The sequence below is a fragment of the Eleutherodactylus coqui genome, chromosome 2 (genome assembly GCF_035609145.1).
Source record: "Eleutherodactylus coqui strain aEleCoq1 chromosome 2, aEleCoq1.hap1, whole genome shotgun sequence".
NCBI lineage: Eukaryota > Metazoa > Chordata > Amphibia > Anura > Eleutherodactylidae > Eleutherodactylus > Eleutherodactylus coqui.
The window spans coordinates 126965433-126987416 of record NC_089838.1 but is presented as its reverse complement, the minus strand read 5'-3'; the positions used below and the strand labels follow the sequence as shown (position 1 = coordinate 126987416).

General features: G+C 43.1%; 2 protein-coding genes across 3 annotated transcripts in view; one reads left to right on the top strand and one right to left on the bottom strand.

The window, feature by feature from the left end:
- Positions 1-8412, bottom strand: part of TMTC3 (transmembrane O-mannosyltransferase targeting cadherins 3) — a 56480-nt gene extending 48068 nt beyond the window's left edge. Inside the window, exon 1 of the mRNA XM_066591496.1 lies at positions 8153-8412. The gene's annotated coding sequence lies outside the window, so the exon portion shown is untranslated. The remainder of the gene's footprint in view (positions 1-8152) is intronic.
- A 48-nt stretch (positions 8413-8460) lies between these two features.
- CEP290 (centrosomal protein 290) overlaps positions 8461-21984 on the top strand; it is a 199310-nt gene continuing 185786 nt past the window's right edge. For both annotated transcript variants that reach the window (XM_066591495.1, XM_066591494.1), the window contains exons 1-6: positions 8461-8760; positions 9839-9956; positions 12135-12212; positions 15403-15472; positions 17617-17663; positions 20772-20915. In XM_066591495.1, the coding sequence (XP_066447592.1) occupies positions 9855-9956; positions 12135-12212; positions 15403-15472; positions 17617-17663; positions 20772-20915 (441 nt within the window). In that variant the 5' untranslated portion in view covers positions 8461-8760; positions 9839-9854. The remainder of the gene's footprint in view (positions 8761-9838; positions 9957-12134; positions 12213-15402; positions 15473-17616; positions 17664-20771; positions 20916-21984) is intronic.

Sequence of the window (21984 nt, the reverse complement as noted above, 5' to 3'; positions counted from 1 at the left end):
TCCTTAGTTTCACGTTTTAGATTGCAGGCGGAATTTCCATGCGGAAATTCCACCCATGTGAACCCAGCCTTAGGTTAAGTCCACTTGTGACATTCTGCGCTGCTGAATAGCCACGTTACATGAGGATTTCATCATGTTCATTTAAAAAGGATGGAATCTGCAATATAAATGGACATGCGGTAGTAGTTGTGCTGTACTCAGTATTCGATAGAAGGTGCACCTCCTGTGTCATAACACTGGGAATTGCAAGAAACAGCGACAGCATAAAACATGCACACTCCAAAATAATGTAGGAACTCTTTATTGGGGCCAATACTATTAGAAACACTAAAATCCAAAAGGACAGAAGTGTTATAAAGAAGGATGGATCTGCTGATTTAGAACATTTTATGTATTGAGGGTTTAATTACTTTGCGTGGCATGTTTATATTTTACTATAGTAATGCTGTTTCATACATGAACTTTTTCGCCCCAAGTCTTGTTTATTGACACATCGGCTTGACTGAGCTGTCGTTTCATACATTAATCTCATGCCATGAGCTGCGCTTCCTATACATGCGCACTGAATGATCTTGACCGATACGGCTGTATAATCATGGTGCCGCATATGTCTTGTGTTATAGTACTGCTGTTTTACTCATGGGTTTTGCACTGCGTGATTGTACTGTTGCCCTAGCTATCTTGCACTGTGGCTTTTATTTGCTGTGCATTAAGTGACCCTGATGGATGGAGTTGTGGACGCCACCTTCTGATGCTGCACTTCCTATGTGTAGTTTGGGTACTTGAGTTTATTTCCTGCCACCATAGATTCATCACGGTTGTGGAATAGAAGGTGGACAGTGCTCGGCCTACGATCCTTTATTCAATCCTGGGTATGTTATATATCTATAGACATAAGGAGTTTGACGTGGGCTTAGCCATTCAGTGCTTCACACCTGTACTAGTTATTAGTTGATCCGTTTATCTTTGCTGTTACGTAAATGGGTTCTGTCATTAAAAAGAAAAAAAAAAATTCTATGCTTACCTATTCCTCCCCAGTCAGTCTCCTTACTAAATCTTCTCCTGGCTCCTTCAGTCTCCTGGGTCACCTCACCGCAAGTTGACCGATTCTTCTATTTCCGGCGATGTAGCGTCTGATTGCTAAAATGTTTCCCGCAGGTCAGTTTGTGCAGTCACTACCATTGTAACATAGCATTCACTGCCTGGCAAGAAATACTGAATCCTCGGCAGCCTGCTTTAGCACACAGGATTCTCACCGCTAGTGTTCATATAGTATACGGCAAGAAGTAAACGGTAGCAAGTGAACTCTACATAACAGGAAAACGATCCAGCCGGCTTGTGGGGAGGTGACCCGGGGGACTAGAGGAACCAAGAGAAGATCGGTGAGGAGAGGATGTGGTAAGTAGACTGATGGGGGAGGAATAACATAGTATGTTAGGCTGAATGAAGACAATGTCCATCTAGTTCAGCCTGGTTTAACCTCCCCTTTGTTGGTCCAGAGGAAGCCAAAAAAGAAAAAAAGAACCCCCCAGCGAGCCAGTTTAGCTTATTTGGAGGAAAAAAATTTCTTCCTGGCTCCATAATAGCAGTCAGTGTAATCCCTGGATCAACATTTGAGATCAACAACCCTGCTGGTAATAATGTTTATATCCTGTAATATCATAGTGCTCTAGATAGACATCTAGTCCTCTTAAACTCCTCTATAGATTCTGCCATCACCACGTCCTCAGGCAGAGAGTTCAACAGTCTCACTGCTCTTACAGTAAAGAACCCCCTTATATGTTGGTGGTGAAACCTGCTTTCTTCTAGACGTAGCAGATGCCCTCTCGTTACCGTCGCAGTCCTGGGTATAAACAGATCATGGGAGAGATCCTTGCATTGTCCCCTAATGTATTTATACAGAGTTATTTGATCGCCCCTTAGCCGTCTTTTTTCCACGGTAAATAATCCCAATTTTGACAGCCTCTCTGGGTATTCCAGTCCTCCCATTCCGTTTATTAATGTAGTTGCCCTTCTTTGAACCCCCTCCAGCACTGCAACATCTTTCCTGAGCACCGGTGACCAGAACTGTATGCAGGATTCCATGTGAGGCCTGACAAGTGCCACATATAGTGGAAGACTAATGTTCTCATCTCTTGCCCCTATACTTCTTTTAATGCACCCCAAGACTTTATTAGCTTTTGCAGCAGCTGACTGGTATTAGTAAGTATAGAATTTTTTTTCTTTTTCTAATGACAAAACCCCTTTAAGACCACACACATAGGAGCTCACTACTGCACGCAGAGATACATTGTGGGGTCTCATACATAGCAGCTGTAGTATACAAATGGCGCTCTAGAGGCATTGTACCATCTCCCATTCATTTGAAGGTAACATTCCTGCAAGTCAATGTCAGACTGTTTAACAGGCCTTGTAACATGACTGGGGATATAAGCCAAAACCAGAGTCTTCTCCAGAAGGAACAGAACCATGTACAAGTTACAAGCCCCTCACCCAGCAACCTGCTGCACACTGATGAGGGGCAAAAACCCTGAAACAGCTCTCTGTACATGGTTATATTTTCCTTCTGGAGGAGACTCCAGCTTTGGCTTATATTCCCAGTCATATTACAAGGCTCGTTTAAAGGTCTGACATAACCTTGCAGTAATGCTGCCTCCTTATAGGTGGCGCTGTAGAGGCATTGCTCTATACATCATTTGCATACATTTCCCAGAGAAGCTTGCATGGCCTTATAGATCTCCTCACGGATACTAGGTGCTCCCCACATGGAGAAAATAGGCTACAAGCAATGGTTTTACTTTAGTCTGTGCATCTTTGTTCCCATTTTGGGTTATCATTAGGCTACATCCGCACAGGCTACAAAATCTCACTACAAAACTTCGCTTATCTGAAAGAATCCATTGGAAACCATGGGCTTCCCATTGTAGAGAGATTTTGTACCCCGTGCCGATACAGCCTTAGGGGTTCGTTTTTTAATTGGCGTGCCTGAATGTCACAACACTTTCACTAGGCACCTTCTCTTGCTTGGATTGCTGTTGGCACATTTTTCACTAGTATATACTTTATTGCAGGTGTTGAGCAATACAAATATCTCACTCTTAGGGCTGATGTCCACGGGTGGGTTAAAATTCCGGGATCCGCGGATGATCTGCAGTTCAAGCCGCGCATAGACAATCATAGGTGCCCACAGCTTAATTGTTCTGTGTTGCCGCGGATCCCGAAGGGATGGCTTCGATTGAAGTCAGTGGAAGCCATCGATCTGCAGTATACCTGGAACTGTCACTCCGGGTGTGCTGCGGGTCCCACGGGAAAGCAGATTTTATTTTTAAAATCTCCACTGGGCATGTGCAGGGGTGGGGTGGACATGAGGCGTTAAGGGGCTTATATTTACGTAACGTGGAGTTATTGCCTTGCGCATAATTATGTTTTGCCACTTCTTACACACCGTGTTGTATTGTCTGCTATGTATTCATACTGATTGATATCTAAGTCTTGTCTCCCTTTTATTTTATATTTTAGTAGTGTTGTCCTAAATAAAGTTTTGCAATTCCCATTGTGAATTTATAATCTGCACCGCAGGTCAATTTACACCGCAGGTTTCTCTCTCCAGCGTGAATGAAATTTCTTGTACGGTAACACGCTCTAAGTTTTCTGCAAGCAAATCTATAGCAGATTTTTGATGTGACAAGGTATAGCCTAGGCCTGAGATTGCCATCCTCAACATGAGCCGGGATTAGAGATGAGCGAGCGTACTCGGATAAGCACTACTCGCTCGAGTAATTTGCTTTATCCGAGTATCGCTGTGCTCGTCCCTGAAGATTCGGGTGCCGGCACGGAGCGGGGAGCTGCAGGGGAGAGCGGGGAGGAACGGAGGGGAGATCTTTCTCTCCCTCTCTCCCGCCCGCTCTCCCCTGCTCCCCGCTGCAACTCACCTGTCAGCCGCAGCGGCACCCGAATCTTCAGGGACGAGCACAGCGATACTCGGATAAACCAAATTACTCGAGCGAGTAGTGCTTATCCGAGTACGCTCGCTCATCTCTAGCCGGGATGGTCGGTTGCAGTGTTCAGCCTGCAAATGGAAACATAACAGCAGGAAAAACAGACAGGAAAATCCAGTATCCATAGAAATACTCCGGGATTTACAAATAAAAGTACTATTGGATTCCATATTAAAAGCCAAGGACACACAGGCGACTGATCGTTAATAAATGTGTGTTTTTTTCTCTACCCCATGATGTCTTTTTTGTTATGCACTTCATTGGCCGGTGCTGCATTCCTAAGTCACATATAAGTATTCAATTGCTTGCTATGAGTAAGGCGTTCTGTCCACTGGTGTAGGCGCAAAATGATGTGTATCCCTGCGTATCCAATCTTTTTCCCTGAGTATGATCCCGTATGCAGTTTTTTGTGCACGTATGTACTGAGTAGGCACAGTGTTTCAATACGTGCACAAAAAAAACAAAACAACTTATTCCTGCTTTTTTTTTTTTCAAACACTTCATTGCATGTATCTTAGCAACATGGATTTTCACCTGCAGTGCTTATGGAACCGGTTGTGTAAACACTGTTTGCAGTGCACATTCACACAGATCCATAGAGATGAATAGGGGTGTATGGATGTAATATGTGAAATAGAAAATCGCAACATGCTCTATTGACCATACACACATGTGAGTGGATCAACAAAAATCCATTTAGGCCTAATTCCCAAGGGCGGATTTCCGCTGTGGAATTCCGCCCAGTGAAAGCGCCCACAATCACCCGCGACATGTTCTATTTGCCGCGGGCGTACGCGCGGACGGCTTCCTTTGCAGTCAATGGAAGCCGTCCGTCACGCTATCTTCCGCTGTAGAACAGGGGAAGATAGAGTGAAAACGCTTCCCCGCCCACCGCGTCACGTGCTCTACTGTGCATGCGGGACGTCAGGCGGCAGATCCGGAGGCAAGTATGGCATCTCTCTGGGGGTGCTGTGACTGACTCCGCTGCAGAATTCTGCTTGCGGAGCCCGTCACGGCCGTGGGCACTAGGCCTTACTTTCATTGACTCTGCGTAATAAGCAGTGAGAAAACCGCCCGTGGACATGAGGCCTCAGGGCTGCATAAGCTGCAATCTTCTGTGTGCCCTTTGTTTTTAATATGGAATCCAATAAGGCCTGAAGTACAGAACTGTGCAGACGTTGTAGACAGGCAGAACAAAATGAGAATGCTTTAGGAATTAGAAGTGTTAGTACACTTGAGTGAACGAACAAAAGAGAAATCTAATTTAAATCAGTATTTGGTGTGACCGGCCTTTAAAGAACTAACCACAGATCTTCCTGGATGTTGGCTTGCTCAAATCCTTCTGTCTCTTAATCCAAGACAGACTCGATATATAGAGATCAGGGCTCTATAGGGGCCATCTCATCAGTTCCAGGACCTCCTGTTCTTCTTTATGGTAGAGATAGTTGTTAATGACATTGGCTGTGTGCTTAGGGTTGTTGTCCTGCTGCAGAATAAATTTGGAGCCAATCAGACGCCTCCCTGATGGTATTGTGTGATGGATAAGTATCTGCCTGTATTTCTCACTATTAAGGACACCATTAATCCCACTCAAATCCCCAACTCCATTTCCTGAAATGCAGCCAAAAACTTGCCAGGAACCTCCACCATGCCCCCCTGCTGCCTGCAGACACTCATTACTGTACCACTTCACCATGCCCCCCTGCTGCCTGCAGACACTCATTACTGTACCACTTCACCATGCCCCCCTGCTGCCTGCAGACACTCATTACTGTACCACTTCACCATGCCCCCCTGCTGCCTGCAGACACTCATTACTGTACCACTCCACCATGCCCCCCTGCTGCCTGCAGACACTCATTACTGTACCTTCAGCAAACAATCTGCCTTCTGTTACAGCCAAATATTTCACATTTTTACTGATCTATCCAGAGCGCCTGCTGACATTTTTTTGCATCCCACTGACTATTTTGATGTACAGTCGAGTCGCTTCGCCGGGTTTCTAAGTTGAAGGTATGGCTTTTTGGCTGCAATTCTTCCATAAAGAGCACTTCTGGCCAGACTCCTCCGAACAGTAGATGGCGCACCCAGTCCCACTGGTTTCTGACAGTTCCGAGCTTACTGCTGGACAGCTTCTGATTTCAAAAAAGAAGGAAGCGCGACGTGCCTTTCATTCACTGCATCAAGTTTCCTTGGCCGACGAGTCTACGGTCCTCAACGTTGTCCATTGGTTTGTGCTTCTCCAAAAGAGGTTGAACAGCTCAGACAGAAACCGCAGTCTACTTTGAAATCTTTGGGAGCGACCCTACTGATGCGGTATAACCACCTTGTTGCTGAGCTCAGTCTTGCCATGACGTATGACATGAAACTGTCTTCCACAACCTCATCTCTGTAGCAGAGTTTGGCTGTTCCTCAAAATTATATTATATATACCCCATTCTATAATATAACTAACCAGCATATAATTACATCTCCCTGCTGTGTCCCATGATAACACTCTGGGTCTCCCCTCTGATATCCCATTAACAGGCTGCCTCAGCAGGCTTACAGAATGCTACAGGTGCTGCAGCCAATGACAGAGCTCAATGTTTGAGACTGAAGCTCTGTCATTGGCTGTAGCCTGTAAACAAACAAGGAAAGGGAACATCACAGGGGAGCATATGCTGGCTAGTTATAGTATAACAGGGGAGCAGGGTTTTACTTAATACACAACAACTCCGACAACCCCTTTAAGCCTCCTACACAGCCATTTCTGATAACTATTTAAACCTACATGTGAAATGATCATTATCCCCCGTTTGGTACAATACCTTAATCGTACAGCTGACTATAATCCTACAAAATCCCTGACTTTGTACAAGAGCACCTAGAACTGGCGCTGTGTGACGGTAACAGGCGGTCGCACCAAACATTCTGTTAATTGACAAAACTAACCCATTATCACTTCTATGTTTGAAAGTCTTCTTACTTCACTGCATTTTTTTCTTCACACCTGCCTAAGGCTAGGGTCACACAGGGCGGATTTGCCGCGGTTTTGCCGCAGCAGATCCGCCCGCGGCCGCTAATCCCGGGATTAGCCAGCCATGTGGATGAGATTTCGCAGAAATCTCGTCCACACGGGACGGCTAATCCGCTGCGGTAAATCCGGTTGAAACCGCGGCGGCCGCAGTCGCGGTTTCAAAATAAGCAGCATGTCCATTCTTCGCTGCGGCCGCGCTATCCTCTATGGGAGCGCCGGCCGCAGCGCGGCCGGGCCGCTTCAAAGCCGCCGCGGCTTAAAACGCGGCGGTTCTCCCGGCGGAAATCTCGCAGTTTTGGCTGCGGCCAAACCGCAAGATTTCCGACGAAAATCCGCCCTGTGTGACCCTAGCCTAAAGATTCTGCAGCGTATGGTTGTCACGGCTACTGGATCCTCCAGCGCTTTCTTCCACGTGTTCCGTGCTCTGAACATGCCTGTGCGTGTACGGGGTCAGCCAGACGGCGCTGCGGTTACCTGCACGTTGGGATAGAACAGCGGACGGAAGGCTGGACGAACGGTGCAGAATGGGAACAGTTGTTTTGGAAAAATTGCAAAACTTCTCTGAGTTGGCAAAAAGCGCCAAAACGCACTAAAAATAGAGCAGACGGCGCTCAAACGCTGATCTGCGAGGCACTACTGAAATCAATGGAAGCATTTCACAGGGTTTAGCGCGGTGTCTGAAGCGCCGTAACCAGCGGTGTGTGAGGGCGGCCTTAGTAAACCATTGTGATCAGTCCTCCCTGACCAGCAGATCTCCGGGGCCGCCACCACAAGCAGCCAGCTGTGCCCCTTTACAGAGGCGCACGCACTCCAACATGCGCACGCGCTCCACTCTGATGGCGGTCTTTCCAACTGGCGCTTATGGCTACTGTTACAGATTCGGTACACGCGACATGTCAGTAAGAAGCGGTGCAGCCTTACTGACATTCCTCTACCACGGCCGTGAGCCTACGGTTAGCACGCACTACGTCCGCCTAGACCACTAGCGGTGGTGTGTAACAGCCCCTCACCAGCGGATGAAGGGCGGTCACCCTGAGGCTACAGCAGCACCCACACAGTCTTGGGGTCCCCTCTGTGGTACATTAGACTGCCCCCTTGTGGCTACCAGTAAACATGCCCTCCCCACAGCACTTACTAGCTCCTCCTCACTGCTGCGGTAGACCAGGCTCAGGACACACCGCTCACTCCTGTTACACACAGGCTTCAATGGGCTTCTCCCCGAGCTGTGAGGGCCGCCATGTTAGAGACCCCAGGCAGCTCCACCTCCCGGATGTTACCTCACGGCTAGGAAGTGGCGGCACACAGGAGCAGCGGCCGTACCGTGCAGCGCACCGCGTCTGGTAGACCGACAAGGACGGCTGCGGCTCCCGGAGCAGCCAGAGATTATCACCACACACTATAGATACTATACAGATCACTCTCTGGGAGGCGCGGCCGCCATACCCAGAACGAGGCGTGACACGCAGGCCGTCACGGTTTGCACGTAGAGATGGCACGCAGTTCGCTGTGTAATGCCGTCTCCTAGCAACGCGCCTTAGCCTCCTGTTTTCCCGGCTTTCCTTGCGGTGACGCGCCAGGGCTGCTGTGATATAATTACAGGGGACTGTGTGTCGGGGGGCAGCGTGTAATTTACCCATCATGTCCGCAGCACTGCCAGCCTCTACCTGTCACCTGTCGGAGGAGTAACGTGCGGGTCTGGGCGGCGCTCACAGCTCTTCTTCACTGGCTCAGAGGGCAGACCTGGTGAGTGCATGGACACAGGCGCTATATCCAAATATGCTGCACATAAAACAGAGCATATACACAAGTGCGCGCGTTTCTGCGCAGCATATCTACGTGCTTCAACTACGCAATATATTATATGGGCTTGTAAATACACACAAAGATAGGCTATCCTGTGGTCTTTTTACGCAACTGAAATACAGGCACAGCCGAGGACCCGGAGGAGAACGGGTTTTTCAACCTCTTCTGCCTTCTTCGCTCCTAGTTACATAGCGCTTAATGATCACAATGTACTAAAGAATGAAAGCCGAATTGTTACTTCCATTGTAAGAATGGGATCCCCTGCTACAGCAGAGCTGCAGGGTCCTAGGAGACCCTGATCAGCTCTGCTAGTGACTATTGTCACTATAGGGGGATGCTTCCCTGTAACTGGGGCTCCTATGGATGCCCCAGCTACAGTGGGAAAGTGTCAAATAAACAAATATATATGTGAATGTCCCCCAGAGGTCTTATATAACGTCACGGAGGACTGAGATGGTAAAAAAAAAAATTACAAATATAAGTTAAACAAAAAAAAAAAAATATATATATATATTTATATATATATTTATACGAAAATGACCCAACGCCAACCAAAACTGTCGTCATATGCGCCTTGTAATCCCAAACTATATAAATTATATAACAAAATGAGCAGCCTGTTCCTGTACTTAGTGTAAATATACTAACTTTAAAAAATAACTATAAACGTAAAAAAAATCTTATTTTTGCTAGCTTTTTATCCCTAATAAAACTTAAGTAAAAGCCAGTGAAAAAAGATCTAAAAACTAGCTTTATATATCGCAGAAATAACAAATACATAAACCTGCTGGGTGACTTGAAGCCCAGGTGACAGTTTTATGGGATGACCATAAAGCCCAGTGACATCACCTGATGCTGCGGGCCGGATGGCCAAAACGGGTGTATTCATTTTCTATAGTTTGGGACTCAAAAAAATATTAACAAATAATTTGAAACCCCCCTTTAAAATGGTAATGTAGAACGTGTTCCGGCCCTTCATCCTGGTAATAAAGTGTGAAATGCTGCTTATTTGCTATAGGTAATAGCCCAACAAGATGGCTCCGACTCTGGATTGGGGAAAGCTGATGAAGGTGGATCCGGATGGGCTTCCTGCTAGGGAAAGATTAGCGGAGAAGATGTTGAAGACGTTGTCACAGGTAAGTGCTTTCTTATCAGCTGCCTTTAAGGGGGATGTACAACTTCTGGCAAAAAGTCTGGAGTCATCACACATGGGGCCCTTTTACACTGTATGACTATTGTTCCATTAGTCGCTGGATCTTGTAAACCGGAGCGATAATCCTTCAGCGTAAAGACGGCCAACAATTGAACGAGAAACGACAATTTGTTTCCATATTGTTTGTTTCTCATTCCGTGCAAGAATAAAAAGCGGGCAACAATTGAGCCGTGTGAACAGGTAGTCCGCCATCTAGGAGTGTCTGCCTGTTTTCTCTGGAGGAGATCTCTGGCGCATTCTACCTCCGTTGAGTGAGCGATCATTGCTTATGTGTGAAAGCATTGGAACGAAGATGGATATCGGGTACTTAAGCGCTTGAAAAGCCTCCCTTGGGTACATTCACACGTAGCAGAAAATCCATTTTTCCGTATCAAAAATTGCAGCAAACTCTACCCATCCGTGTGCGGATTACCGTGGGGATCTTGTCTTTTTAAAGGTGGAAATTGGTTGCATATTCGCAGCAGAATCCATATTTACGTAGAAATGGTGTGAATTTTCCACCATGTGTGAGCGCACCCTTAGGCCACTCTCACACAGGCGTTTTCTTTTTTTCTGCGTTTTATGCTGTGTATTCAGCGCAGCGCTACACGCTGTCAGTCACTGCCATTGATTTCAATAACGGTTCTCAGACGTGCTAAAATGCAGCATTTTTCAAGCACTGTCTATTCTATTTTCCTATGTTTCTGCGTTTTTTAAAATATACGCTTTGCCCATTGAAATGAATTGCTGAAACCGTGATAGAATGTGGTTACCGTGTCTTTAGCTGCGCTTTTTCAGTTCTGGCATTATCAGCTTGCTTGGCTGCATTTATAACTGTGCTGAAAACTCAGCTAAAAACTCAGTCAAACACTAATGTCAATGCAGCTGAAAACGCAGGAAACACACGTTTTTACAAGCACGTCTGAGAGTGGCATTAAATTATGTCATTTAACGTTTTTCACTTTGTTGCAAATAACACATATGACCTAAAACAAGATTATTGTTCTCAGTAAGGCCTCCTGCACACGGACACTTAAAGACATTTTTAAATCAGGGCTACCACCCCACTTTAACTGCTGATCAAATCACCAGAGCCACCAGGATACCCGGAAGCCAACTGCTACAATACGCTGAACGACTGCACAGGAGCTATAGACATTAGGATGGCTGTCGGATTCTCAAGCGCCAACAGTCATTCCATCTAAAACCACTCTAAGTCTCAATAGGACTGGCTGGACTGGCAGCTAATGCCTCATTTAGATGGAACAATTATTGTTCAGAAACTCGTTCAAACGAACAAAGCAGAACGATAATTGTTTAGTTTAAAGACGGGGAAACAATTCCAAGAGCGAGAATTGTGAGGTTTTCGCTCGTCGTTCAGTTTCAGCTGGCATAAAAACTATCACCGGCTCATGTGATATAGTGCCCTTTAAACACTGCCAGTTCAGTGTTTCATGTAGAAATGTGAAACTGGAACGAGAAGTGCCCAAGGATTGAATGATGCTCAACAGGCAAACAAGAATCATGACATTCCCGGCCTGTGTAAAATGGCCATTAGTTTTCGGCTCTTATCGCTCTTGTTTTCTGCACATTTATCAGCAAATTTATGACCACAAGTAAGGTAAACATTGTTGTCGCCATAAGCTAGGGTCCGTTTACATTAAAGAAGTTCTCGTTTATACTGGCAGATACATCGTTGGTCCATTCTGTCCTCACATTCTGTGACGAGCGCTGGTTAAACTGAATGATAAGTGAATGAGCCAGCGATGATTTTTATGCCTGCCGAAAATGAACAACGAAAAGTGACGATATATCGTTCGTCATTCGGTTGTTGCTGCATTTAGACTGAACAATTATCATTCACTTTCGCTCGGTTGAACGAGTCTTTGAGCGATAGTCGTACCATGTAAAAGGGCCTTAAGCTGCTGAGAATGTTCAGGGGCAGAGGGTAATATCTGTGATATGTGTATTTCCTACGAAGTACAATCCTGGATAGGCATCCTCTAATTGAGGTCATGCCATGATTTTTACTGAGCCTCTATAACTAACAATTCCCTTATGTAATAGGTTTGTCGAGTTCTCTTTATGTATTTCTTCTTTACTCTGTTTTTTATCATCACAGGTGAACAGCAGTGATCTAAAAGGAGAAAGCAATGAAAATTTAACTCATCTTTTCCGGATCACACAGTCCCTAATGAAGGTTTGAAGAAACGCTTATTACAACTGATTGCATTATAATACAGCTTTAGTTGTTATGTCAGACCTCTTACTGCATGGAAATGTGTTGCACAAATCTCCCTAATAACACCTATAATAAAAGCAAAATACTGGAGCGCCCAACGTACTTACTGTTAAAATCCAACTGCTGTCCATTGTGGCAGGTCTATGTACCCAGGAGGCCTCAATGACTTCTCCGTAGTGACACATCCACTACACAATGATACCACTATACAGGCGGTTTAGGTCTACAAAGCTTAGGGTGCTTTTAGTTTGCTAGATTATTGTTCAAATAAGCGAAAGTGAGCGATAAATGGCTCATTCAATTATCATTCAGTTTAAACAGCAATTGTTCAGTCTGTCACATTCAGTAATACAGTGAATTGGAAAGACTGAATACTGTTCTTTTAAATGTTCTTTTCACACTGGCATATTGTCACCGCATATTACACACGTGTATTTCCCATGCGTAACACGCAGTGCATGGAGGTGTGAATTCTTCTATTCACACCTGCGTGGGGTCAATGCATATCGATACGCAGGAGAAATAAATCACAGCATGTTCTATTTCTCAGCGTATCAAAGGCAGCCCTTGAATGGGCTATGTAAGAAGCTCTGTCTATATGCAAGCATTGCAAGAGGGCAGCATTTTGATAAGCAACCTCGCTCAGAACAGAGCTGAAATTTGAAAAAAAATAAATAAAAATCACACTGTGCGTGTCCGTGATGTCAGATTCTGTCAGGTGCAAACGCAGATGTTAAATATACCTATATGTATAGATCCTACACAAGAGTTTTCTCCTTTCCTAATAGCAAACTAATATCTTAAAAATGGTGAGGAATTCAAACATAAATGATCTTATCAAGTTGTAGAAGTTGTGATTGCTGCATGAATCCCATAGTCCTCTATGAAGGACAGACATGCAGTACATGGCATATTCTGGGCATATACTGTACCATAAATGTCTAAAGGTGGGAATACCACTTTAACTCCTTAACGCTCCATGATGTACATTTATGTCATGGAGGTTTTGGGTTTGTATGGAGGAGATTGGGGTTCGATTCTGCTCCATACAATACGGGTGCCGTGTCGGCTGATTCTTACAGCTGACACCTGCCAGCTGATCGCAGCTGTAAACCCTGTAATGCCACCATCAGTTCTGACAAAAGCATTTAACTGCTCTGATTGGAATTCTGGGGCTCTGAACGGCCCCCTGCAATGAGATCACAGGGTGCCTTTCAGTTGCCATAGCAGCCGGTGGCCTTCTGAACCCCCCCCCCCCCCCTCAGGACTGCCATTGCAGATTGCCTATCAAGCCATCCCCATGGGGTGGCTTGATAGAATGCCTGTCAGATGGCAGTATGGTGTAATACTACAGTTATTACATCATTCTGCATGAATGATTAAACTATTGCAAGTTCATGTACCCTAAAAAAAAGAGGTTTCATTTGTTAAATGTAGTACAGCAAAAATAACTATACAAATGTGGTATCGTAGTAATTGTACTGATCCTTAGAATAAAGTTATCATGTCAATTTTTTTGCAATGTGTACACCATAGAGACCACCCCCCCCCAGATTGTGCAATTTCATTTCACCCCGCATAGAATTTGTTTTAAGTTTGTTTTTTTTTCTCACTGCATTAATATGATATGTTAAAAAGTGCCATTGAAAAATACAACTCGTCCCACAAAAAATGAGCCCACAGTCAGCTACATTGATGGAGTTATGATTTTTTTAAAAAGGGGAATGAAAAAACAAAAATGGGGGAAAAAAAAGAAAAAGGGCCGCATCATTAAGGGGTTTAAGTTAATGTTCAACATTGAGAATACATTTTTTTTGCTTTGGTCTGATAAATCTCCGGCTTGCTCACTGGATACACTGATAGTATTTTGCTAAGATTTACAGTCTTTTCATAGTTGTGATGCTATTACCTCCCAGTGGTCTCTGAGGGTCAGTGTAGTATGGAGTTTGTTAACATGAAAACAGAATTCGTGTGTGTGTGTGTGTGTGTGTGTGTGTGTGTGTGTGTGTGTGTGTGTGTGTGTGTAAGCCCTCATTGACTGAATGACTCACCGCTAATTCTCTAACTTCCCACTGTCGTAGAAACCTGAAATTTGGCAGGAGGATTCTTTAGGTCCTAGATAGGAAAAGTGAAGGGGTCACAACTCGAAAATTCAATGCCAAGTGCAAAAGTATTAGTGTCCCTGTGTAATGTACCAAATCTAATTCTCGAACTTCCCACTGTCGTACAAACATGAAATTTGGGATAATTATTCTTTAGATCCTAAATAGGAAAGGTAAAGGGGTCACGACTCGAAAATTCAATGCTAAATACAAAGTATTGGTGCCCCTGTGTAATGTGCCAAATCTATTCCTCTTACTTTCTGACTTTATACAAACTTGAAATTTGGTACGACCATTCTTTAGGTCTTAAATAGGAAAAGTAAAAGGGTCACAACTTGATTATTCAATGCTAATTGCAAAAGTATTGGCACTCCTTTGTAATGTAACTTCCCAGTGTCGTACAAACATGAAATTTGGGATGCTCATTCTTTAGGTCCTAAATAGGAAAAAGAAAAGGGGTCACAACTGGTTTATTCAATGCTAAGTGCAAAAGTATTGGCACCCCTATGTAATGTACCTAATCTAATTCTTTAACTTCCTGGTGCCGTACAAACATAAAATTTGGCATGCCCATTCTTTTGGTCCTAAATAGGAAAAGCAACAGGTCACAACTCGATTATTCAATACTAATTGCGCCACTATGTAATGTAACTTCTCTGTGTCATACAAGCATGAAATTTGGTGCGAGCAATCTTTAGGTCCTAAATGAGGAGAGTGGGAAGGGTGGCACATTCTACAGAGGGACATCGGTACATGCAGCCTGAGGAGAAACTAACGCTCCTCTATGTGTATACATATTTTATTCCTCGGTTACTCTAAAGTAACCTTGACGTCATAAAATTTTTCCGTGCGAACAACAGGTAAACACCTGTATCAAATTAACTTGGACGAGGCCAGGTATATCAGCCTGTCTATAGATAAATGTATGATATCAGAGCAATTTTGATGCAACCAAAAAAAAAGATTGTCTTCATTAGTCTTTGTAGATTTTGTGTGTGGCTTTATTAAAACCGTTTCAGACCGTTCTCATCCTTTCTTTTATCTAGATAAAATCTCAGGAGGTGGAGTTTGTCTTAGAAGAAGCTGGGAAATCAGCAGAGGAGCAAGTCAAGACTGGTAAAAAGCCATGAAACTTGTGATTTATCGTTTTTCTAAGATAACGGGTGCAGTCCCTCTCTCCGTGTGTGTGTGTGTGTGTGTGTGTGTGTGTGTGTATATATATATATATATATATATATATATATATATATATATATATATATATAATGTGTGTGTATGTATGTATATGTGTGTGTGTATAAAATCATGGGACCAAAAGGTGTAGGATTGTGTTACATATGCTGGACTAATTTGCCATTTATTAATGGCGTTTTGCAACATTTTCTAAGCACCCAGTATAACGTGTAAGCTATAAACAACACATCGTGACATATTGTTCTTTAATATCCCACACCGTCCTTGTGCTGATCTTCCTGTGGTTCCCATCGGCCTTTCTTTACTTGGCACTGCAATGATGTCGTATATTCTCCAAATTCCGCCACTATTGACGGCACATCACCATTGCAGCCTGTGATTGGCTGCCACGGTCATGTGCTGTGAATGACCTATCATTGCTGCAGTCTAGAAAACAAACACTACAGGACACTTCATATGGCAACTTTGAAAGGTGAGTATGTGGCAATTTTATTGTTAAAGATATACATGTTACGCTGGGGTTATTGAAAATGTCATAAAACCCCTTTAAATAAAAGGAATTTTTATGTCCTTCAAGGTTTACTCTTTCCAATCCAATTTTGGATTCAGAGTGTCCTAAAAAGCTTTCTATTTTTGCTGTTATACAACGGTGCCATATGCTGGCTAAAGCCAGTGTGTGTGCACCAGAGAGGCTCCGACAGCGGAGTGGCTGGCAAAAGACGGTAAGAATACCCTGTCGAACGTCTTCTGACATTGCAGCTGTACAAGCTTCAATCAGAATGTAGGAAGATGTCAGACAGTGGATCGGAAAGGGTTAAACATGATCCAACTCCCATGCTAGCTGACAGTAGGTTTAGCTGAGTTTTAGGAGTTAATTTGAAGAAACTGTGTGAAGGGGTTAGCACAGGCTAACATTTTCAAATCTAATATCATCGTAGTAAATCACGAGAGTTGTTCAGTTTGTACTTTCATAAAACTGTTCAATGTAAACAGCAGTCGTTCAGTTTAGTGAATGGAAAGGGTCGGGGAGAGAACGTTCCTATGCCTGCTCTGTCTCAATGCTGGCAGAGCTTTGTGCGATGGCAATGATACGCGCTCCTAAATAAAAGCACATGTGTGAGCATCACTGGGACAAGTGGACCTTAAAGCGAGTTAGGCCTCCCTCAAACAGGCGTTTTTGTACAGTATTTAGCGCTACATTTTCAGCGCTGCGCTAAACGCTGTACAACACTTCTTATCATTTTAATGGGGCTGTTCACACAAGTGTCAAAATGCAGGATCTTCAACAGTAATGCATGTTCTATCTTTGGCCATTTTCAGCTCTGTGTCACCCATTGAAAGGCATTGGCAGCGGTTTCAGCGCTGCTGAAAACTTGGCACAACTTGGTAACACATTTTTGACAGCGCTAAACGCAAGCGCTAGCTACACTACCTAAAAAATAAATTAATACTTTCCTATCAGGTGCTGTCTGGGTCCCTGCCGCTGCTCTCCAGAGCTCCGGGCAGTTGTCATCGCTGACAGAGCATCTTTTGCTAGTGACGGGGTTTGACGACAACGCCTCCAGCAAGAGATTGCTTTGATCGGCTGTGATTGGTTTACCTCAGCCAATCAGAGCCAGCGCTTGATGAACCAATTGGAGCAATCTGTTGCTGAAGGCGAGGTCTTTAAACTCTGTCACTAGCAAAAGATGCTCTGTCGGCGACGACAAGTGCCTGAAAGCATGCACGGAGCTCCAGAGAGCAGCAGCAGGGACCTGGATGGCGCCATCTAGGTGAGTATTGATTTTTTATTTTAGCTTTCTTGGCTGCGTTTTCAGCTGTGCAGCCAAAGCGTTGTCAAAAATGCATGCCAGCGCTGCCGAAACCTCAGTAAATGATGCATTGAAAAACGCTGCGTTTCTGCAAACACCTGTGTGAGGGAGGCCTTACAGGTAGTATGCACTGTAAGTTAAGATGGCACATCTCTCCTAAAAGTGATGCCATGTTGTGGTCTTTCCCAGCCGGTTTCATTATGTAGAATACCTGTATCTTTATCTGATCTTAATATATTTTGTGTTATTCTATAGAAAACCAGTTAAGAAACAAAATAAAACAACTGGAAAATGAAATAGAGGTAGGATTTACAATATTAACATTTCTATTGTTTGCTTTTTATTTCACAAACTGTAAGATTCCTAAGGCTGGGTTCACACAGGGCGGATTTGCCGCGGTTTTGCCGCGCGGAATTTCGCCGCGGCAAATCCACCTGCGGCCGCTAATCTCGGGATTAGCCAGCCATGTGGACGAGATTTCTCAGATTTCTCGGCCAATCCACTGCGGTAAGTCAGGCTGGAACCCCGGCTGCTGCGTCCGCAGCCGCGGTTTCAGAATATACGGGAGCGCTGGCCGCAACGGAAAAGCAAGCGGCTGGGCCGCCTTAAAGCCGCCGCGGGTTTTTACGCGGCGGTTCTCCCGCCGGAAATCTCACGGTTTTTGCTGCGGCCAAACCGCGGGATTTCCGGCGGGAATACGCCCCATGTGAACCCAGCCTTATAAGTAACTTACCAGTTAACTTTTACAAAAAGAAGAAACTTGAAACCTAATTGTCAAAAAAAAAATGTCTTTGTAGTATCGCAAATGTAAGAGACTTAATAAATTTAGCCAGCACTGTTGACAACAGGATTTTACTGGGCATCTCAGTATATGTGCAAGTAATTTTTTTTGGAAAATGTGGGGTAAGTAACAGACATTTCACATGAGAACAACTCCAAACTTAATAAATATTAACAGATGCTATATGCATAAAATCTTCCTGGTAGATGCAGGGGTTCCTGACAAAATCCAGAGAAATGTAATTAATAAGTAATGATGACTCCAACTGTCTTCCCAGTGAGTCATCTTGGAGAGGATACAGGGTCTATATTCTAATCCTTCTTTTTAAGACTTCATTCACTCATAGTGTATTTTGGTGCGGATCTGCACAAAAATCTGCAGTATATATCGCGCTACAAATTTTAGTGAATATCCGCACCAAAATCCTCGTCAAAAATCACACCAAGGATTTTGATGCAGTTTTTGCCGCAGATCCACAGCAAATTTCACCCTTTCAATTGACGAGGTTAAGTCTGCTGAAGATCCATGGCAAATTCTGCAGCAAAAACAGCACCAGTAGTGCCGATTTTAGGGCAGAATTTGATGCGGATTTTGGTGTAGATTTTCTGCTGCGGAAAATCAACGCAAAACAGGAACACATCATTATACGGCTCACTACCTGGGTGTTACTAGAGCATACAAACATAATGCTACAATGATCTCTCTTTAGTCCATATACCCCGTTTCTCTGAAAATTACACATACCCTGAAAATAAGACATAGCATAATTTTCCAGGATTTTTGCGGATGCAAAATAATTTTTAAGGATTTTTGAGGATGCTTGAAATATAAGCCCTACTCCAAAATTAAGTGCTGCTTACAGTTAATTAAAAAAGTCAATATAAATAGTGTCCAGGCCGCTATTTTTTAAAAAGTTTAAATCTTTTTGAGCAAAAATTAATATGACACTGTCTTATTTTCGGGGAAACACTGTATTAAGTTGTCAAGTGCCATGCAAAGTATAAACTACATTATAAGTATTATGTCTTACTACATTATATTGTATCATAAGAAGTATATGTATTCACCAATCGTGGCTACTTCCCTATCCCCAGGGCTGATCAGACTGCCACTTCATTCCGTTGCATGTCATTTATAAACGCATGCACTTCACGAGATCCATAATTGGTCTACTCAGGTCGGGCCCCTTTTCCTCCTGCAATCAAGGCAGAAGAGTATCGGCACTACCAGTCTCACAGTCTACACAAGTGGGACCTGTCAAATGTTCAAACCTGCGCTCACTGGGCCCCCCTTAGCTGCTAGACTCCAGGAGCATCGTATAGCACTCTCGTCTTTAATTTTATAGCAATGTGAACCCCATACAAATGAATCACAAAAAACAATGGTAAAATAGCTTTTCTCCATTGTTCTGAGCAAAAAGGAAGTTTTTAAAGTTATTCAACATATTGTATGTACACAAAATTGGTTTCTAAAAAAAGCAAGAACTCGCCCCGCAAACACAAGATTGCATGCAGCTACATTAACGAAAAAATAAAAAAGTTATGACTGCTGGAATACATAGGGGGATACAATTAACCTGCACTTAAAGCTAAAATTAGCTATGTCCCTAAGGGGTTAAAATGCTCTTCAGGTGACTGAGTTCTGCGCCAAATATATTTATGAGACAATTTCAAAACTACAATATAAAGGTGACATTTTCAGGAGAGTTTTTTTCAATTTTAGCGTGATGGTTGGGGGGAGGGGGGGTTAATTGAATGGAAATTCAATTATGTAAGAGTTTTTATTGAATTAACTATATAACTGTATACAGGAATGAAACTAGTTTGGATGGCACATAATTATAACATACAGATTTAGCTGTAAGGCCACTCTCACACACAGCGTCGGCAAAACACAGCGATTTTACTACAGTTTCTGCAGCAATTCTTGCCACGGTTTTTAATGCACCGCATCATTGTAGAGCGTGATGTAGTGCATTAAAAAGGGCAAAATAGAGCAGACAACGCTTGAAAATTGTGGCCCCATTGAAATCAATGGCAGCGTTATACCGTGATTACTGCGGTAAAAAGCACATGTGTGAGATTGGCCTAACCCTGATATAACGGGAGCTGCAGCTGTTTAAAGTAGAACAACCTCTGTTCGTCAAGTACTGTAATGCCTTTTTCCACAGAACGACCAGAGGCCGTCCAAAACTCCTGGGCTAAATAAGAGTTTTATATTGGTACATACTGATTGCACTTTGCAGTGGCAGATGCTTTTAGAGCTCTGTACAAGTCTCTGTGTGAGAATGCAGAGTTAGGGCTCCAAGGAACAAGTATTTTTAGAAGACCCTAATCTTCTATGCTGCTGCTTTCTTCATAATTGAATATAATAGGAGGCGGTACATTAACATCTCAGTTGTTGGACAAACTTCTATTGCAGACATCACTTACTACCATTCTAAAATGTAATGTATTCTCTGAGGACTGTCATTGTAACTGTAGTTATACAATTGTATAACTGTCCAGATAAATGTTTATTCTCTCTCCAAACATAGCGCTGCTCCTTTTTTCCCTGAACTACTTGTACTTCTGCTATCCACATTTCTCATTACCCAATTTATGCCTCCCACGGCTTTTATCTAATGCAGATGGCACAGCTGTCCACCGGTACACGGGATTCGCGATTTTTGCGGGAAGAAATCCGTCAGCTAGAAGAACAGCTGGGTCAGAGAGCACGTGAGCTCAAAGACACGAGAAAGGAACTGGAAAAGGAGAAAGAAGTGAATGAACGGGTGAGTGTCCTGGTCAGTGCCTTTACTGGATGTGCCTCTGGACACTACAACTCCACAATCTTTGAAAATACAGAACTTGCCCTACATTTTAAATACTGGCTGAAGAACTTTTCGCAAGTTCTTTAACTTTTTAAAGGCCAGAGTGTTTCTGGACCAACCTTTTTTTTTTTATTAATTAATTAATTTTTTTACCCATATGGTTTTTTATAGCTCTTTTCTTTTTTTGTACTGGCCTATCAAAAATAATTTTAGCTGCGTTCTTCTTTTTTTTTTTTTTCTCATCACATACAAAGCTAAATTTTAATACCATTTTTCACAGAAATTTTTTTCCGTTTTCTTTTTACATTTTATTTATTAGTCAATGTGTACAAAAAGCAAAAAATAAAAGAAATATAAAATTTTTATAGTTTTTTATTTTTATTTTAAAAATTATTCTATTTACATTAAAATAAAGTACGGGAATGGGTTTGTCATTTCGTTTGGGCCGTTTTGGTATATAATTTGTATAATCTCGGATTACAGGGCGAATATGACAGTTTTTGTTGGCGTCCTTAGTGGGTCGGTTTGCTTTTTTTTCATACCTATTTTTACTTTGTAATTATTTTCTTCTTCAACATCCGTGTTCCCCATGACATCATATAAAACATCTGGGGTCAGTCACTCTTTTTTCTTTTTTTTTTTTTATTTCATACTTTTCCACTATAACTGGAGCATGCATTGCGCTACATGATCGATTAGCATAGGCTACTACACAATTCTATTCAGAAAAAAAAACTATTCTGAACTGCTATTGGCCAGATGAAGACACTCTTTTGGCCTCTAACGACACATTTAGTGTGTGCATCAAGATCTTTCCCTACACACATAATAAACGTAGGGGAAAAACCCAGTGTAAACCAGCCTTATTAGTTTATTCATGGCTCTGGTAAAGGCCAACTAATTAGTATTTTTTTTTTTCCTGGCTTTACATACTGGTATAATCACTAGTTATTGTATGCTATCACTGCAATCATACAATGTTTGATTCCAATGACCTTAATCAAAATATTTGTACCTGTCTTTATAATAT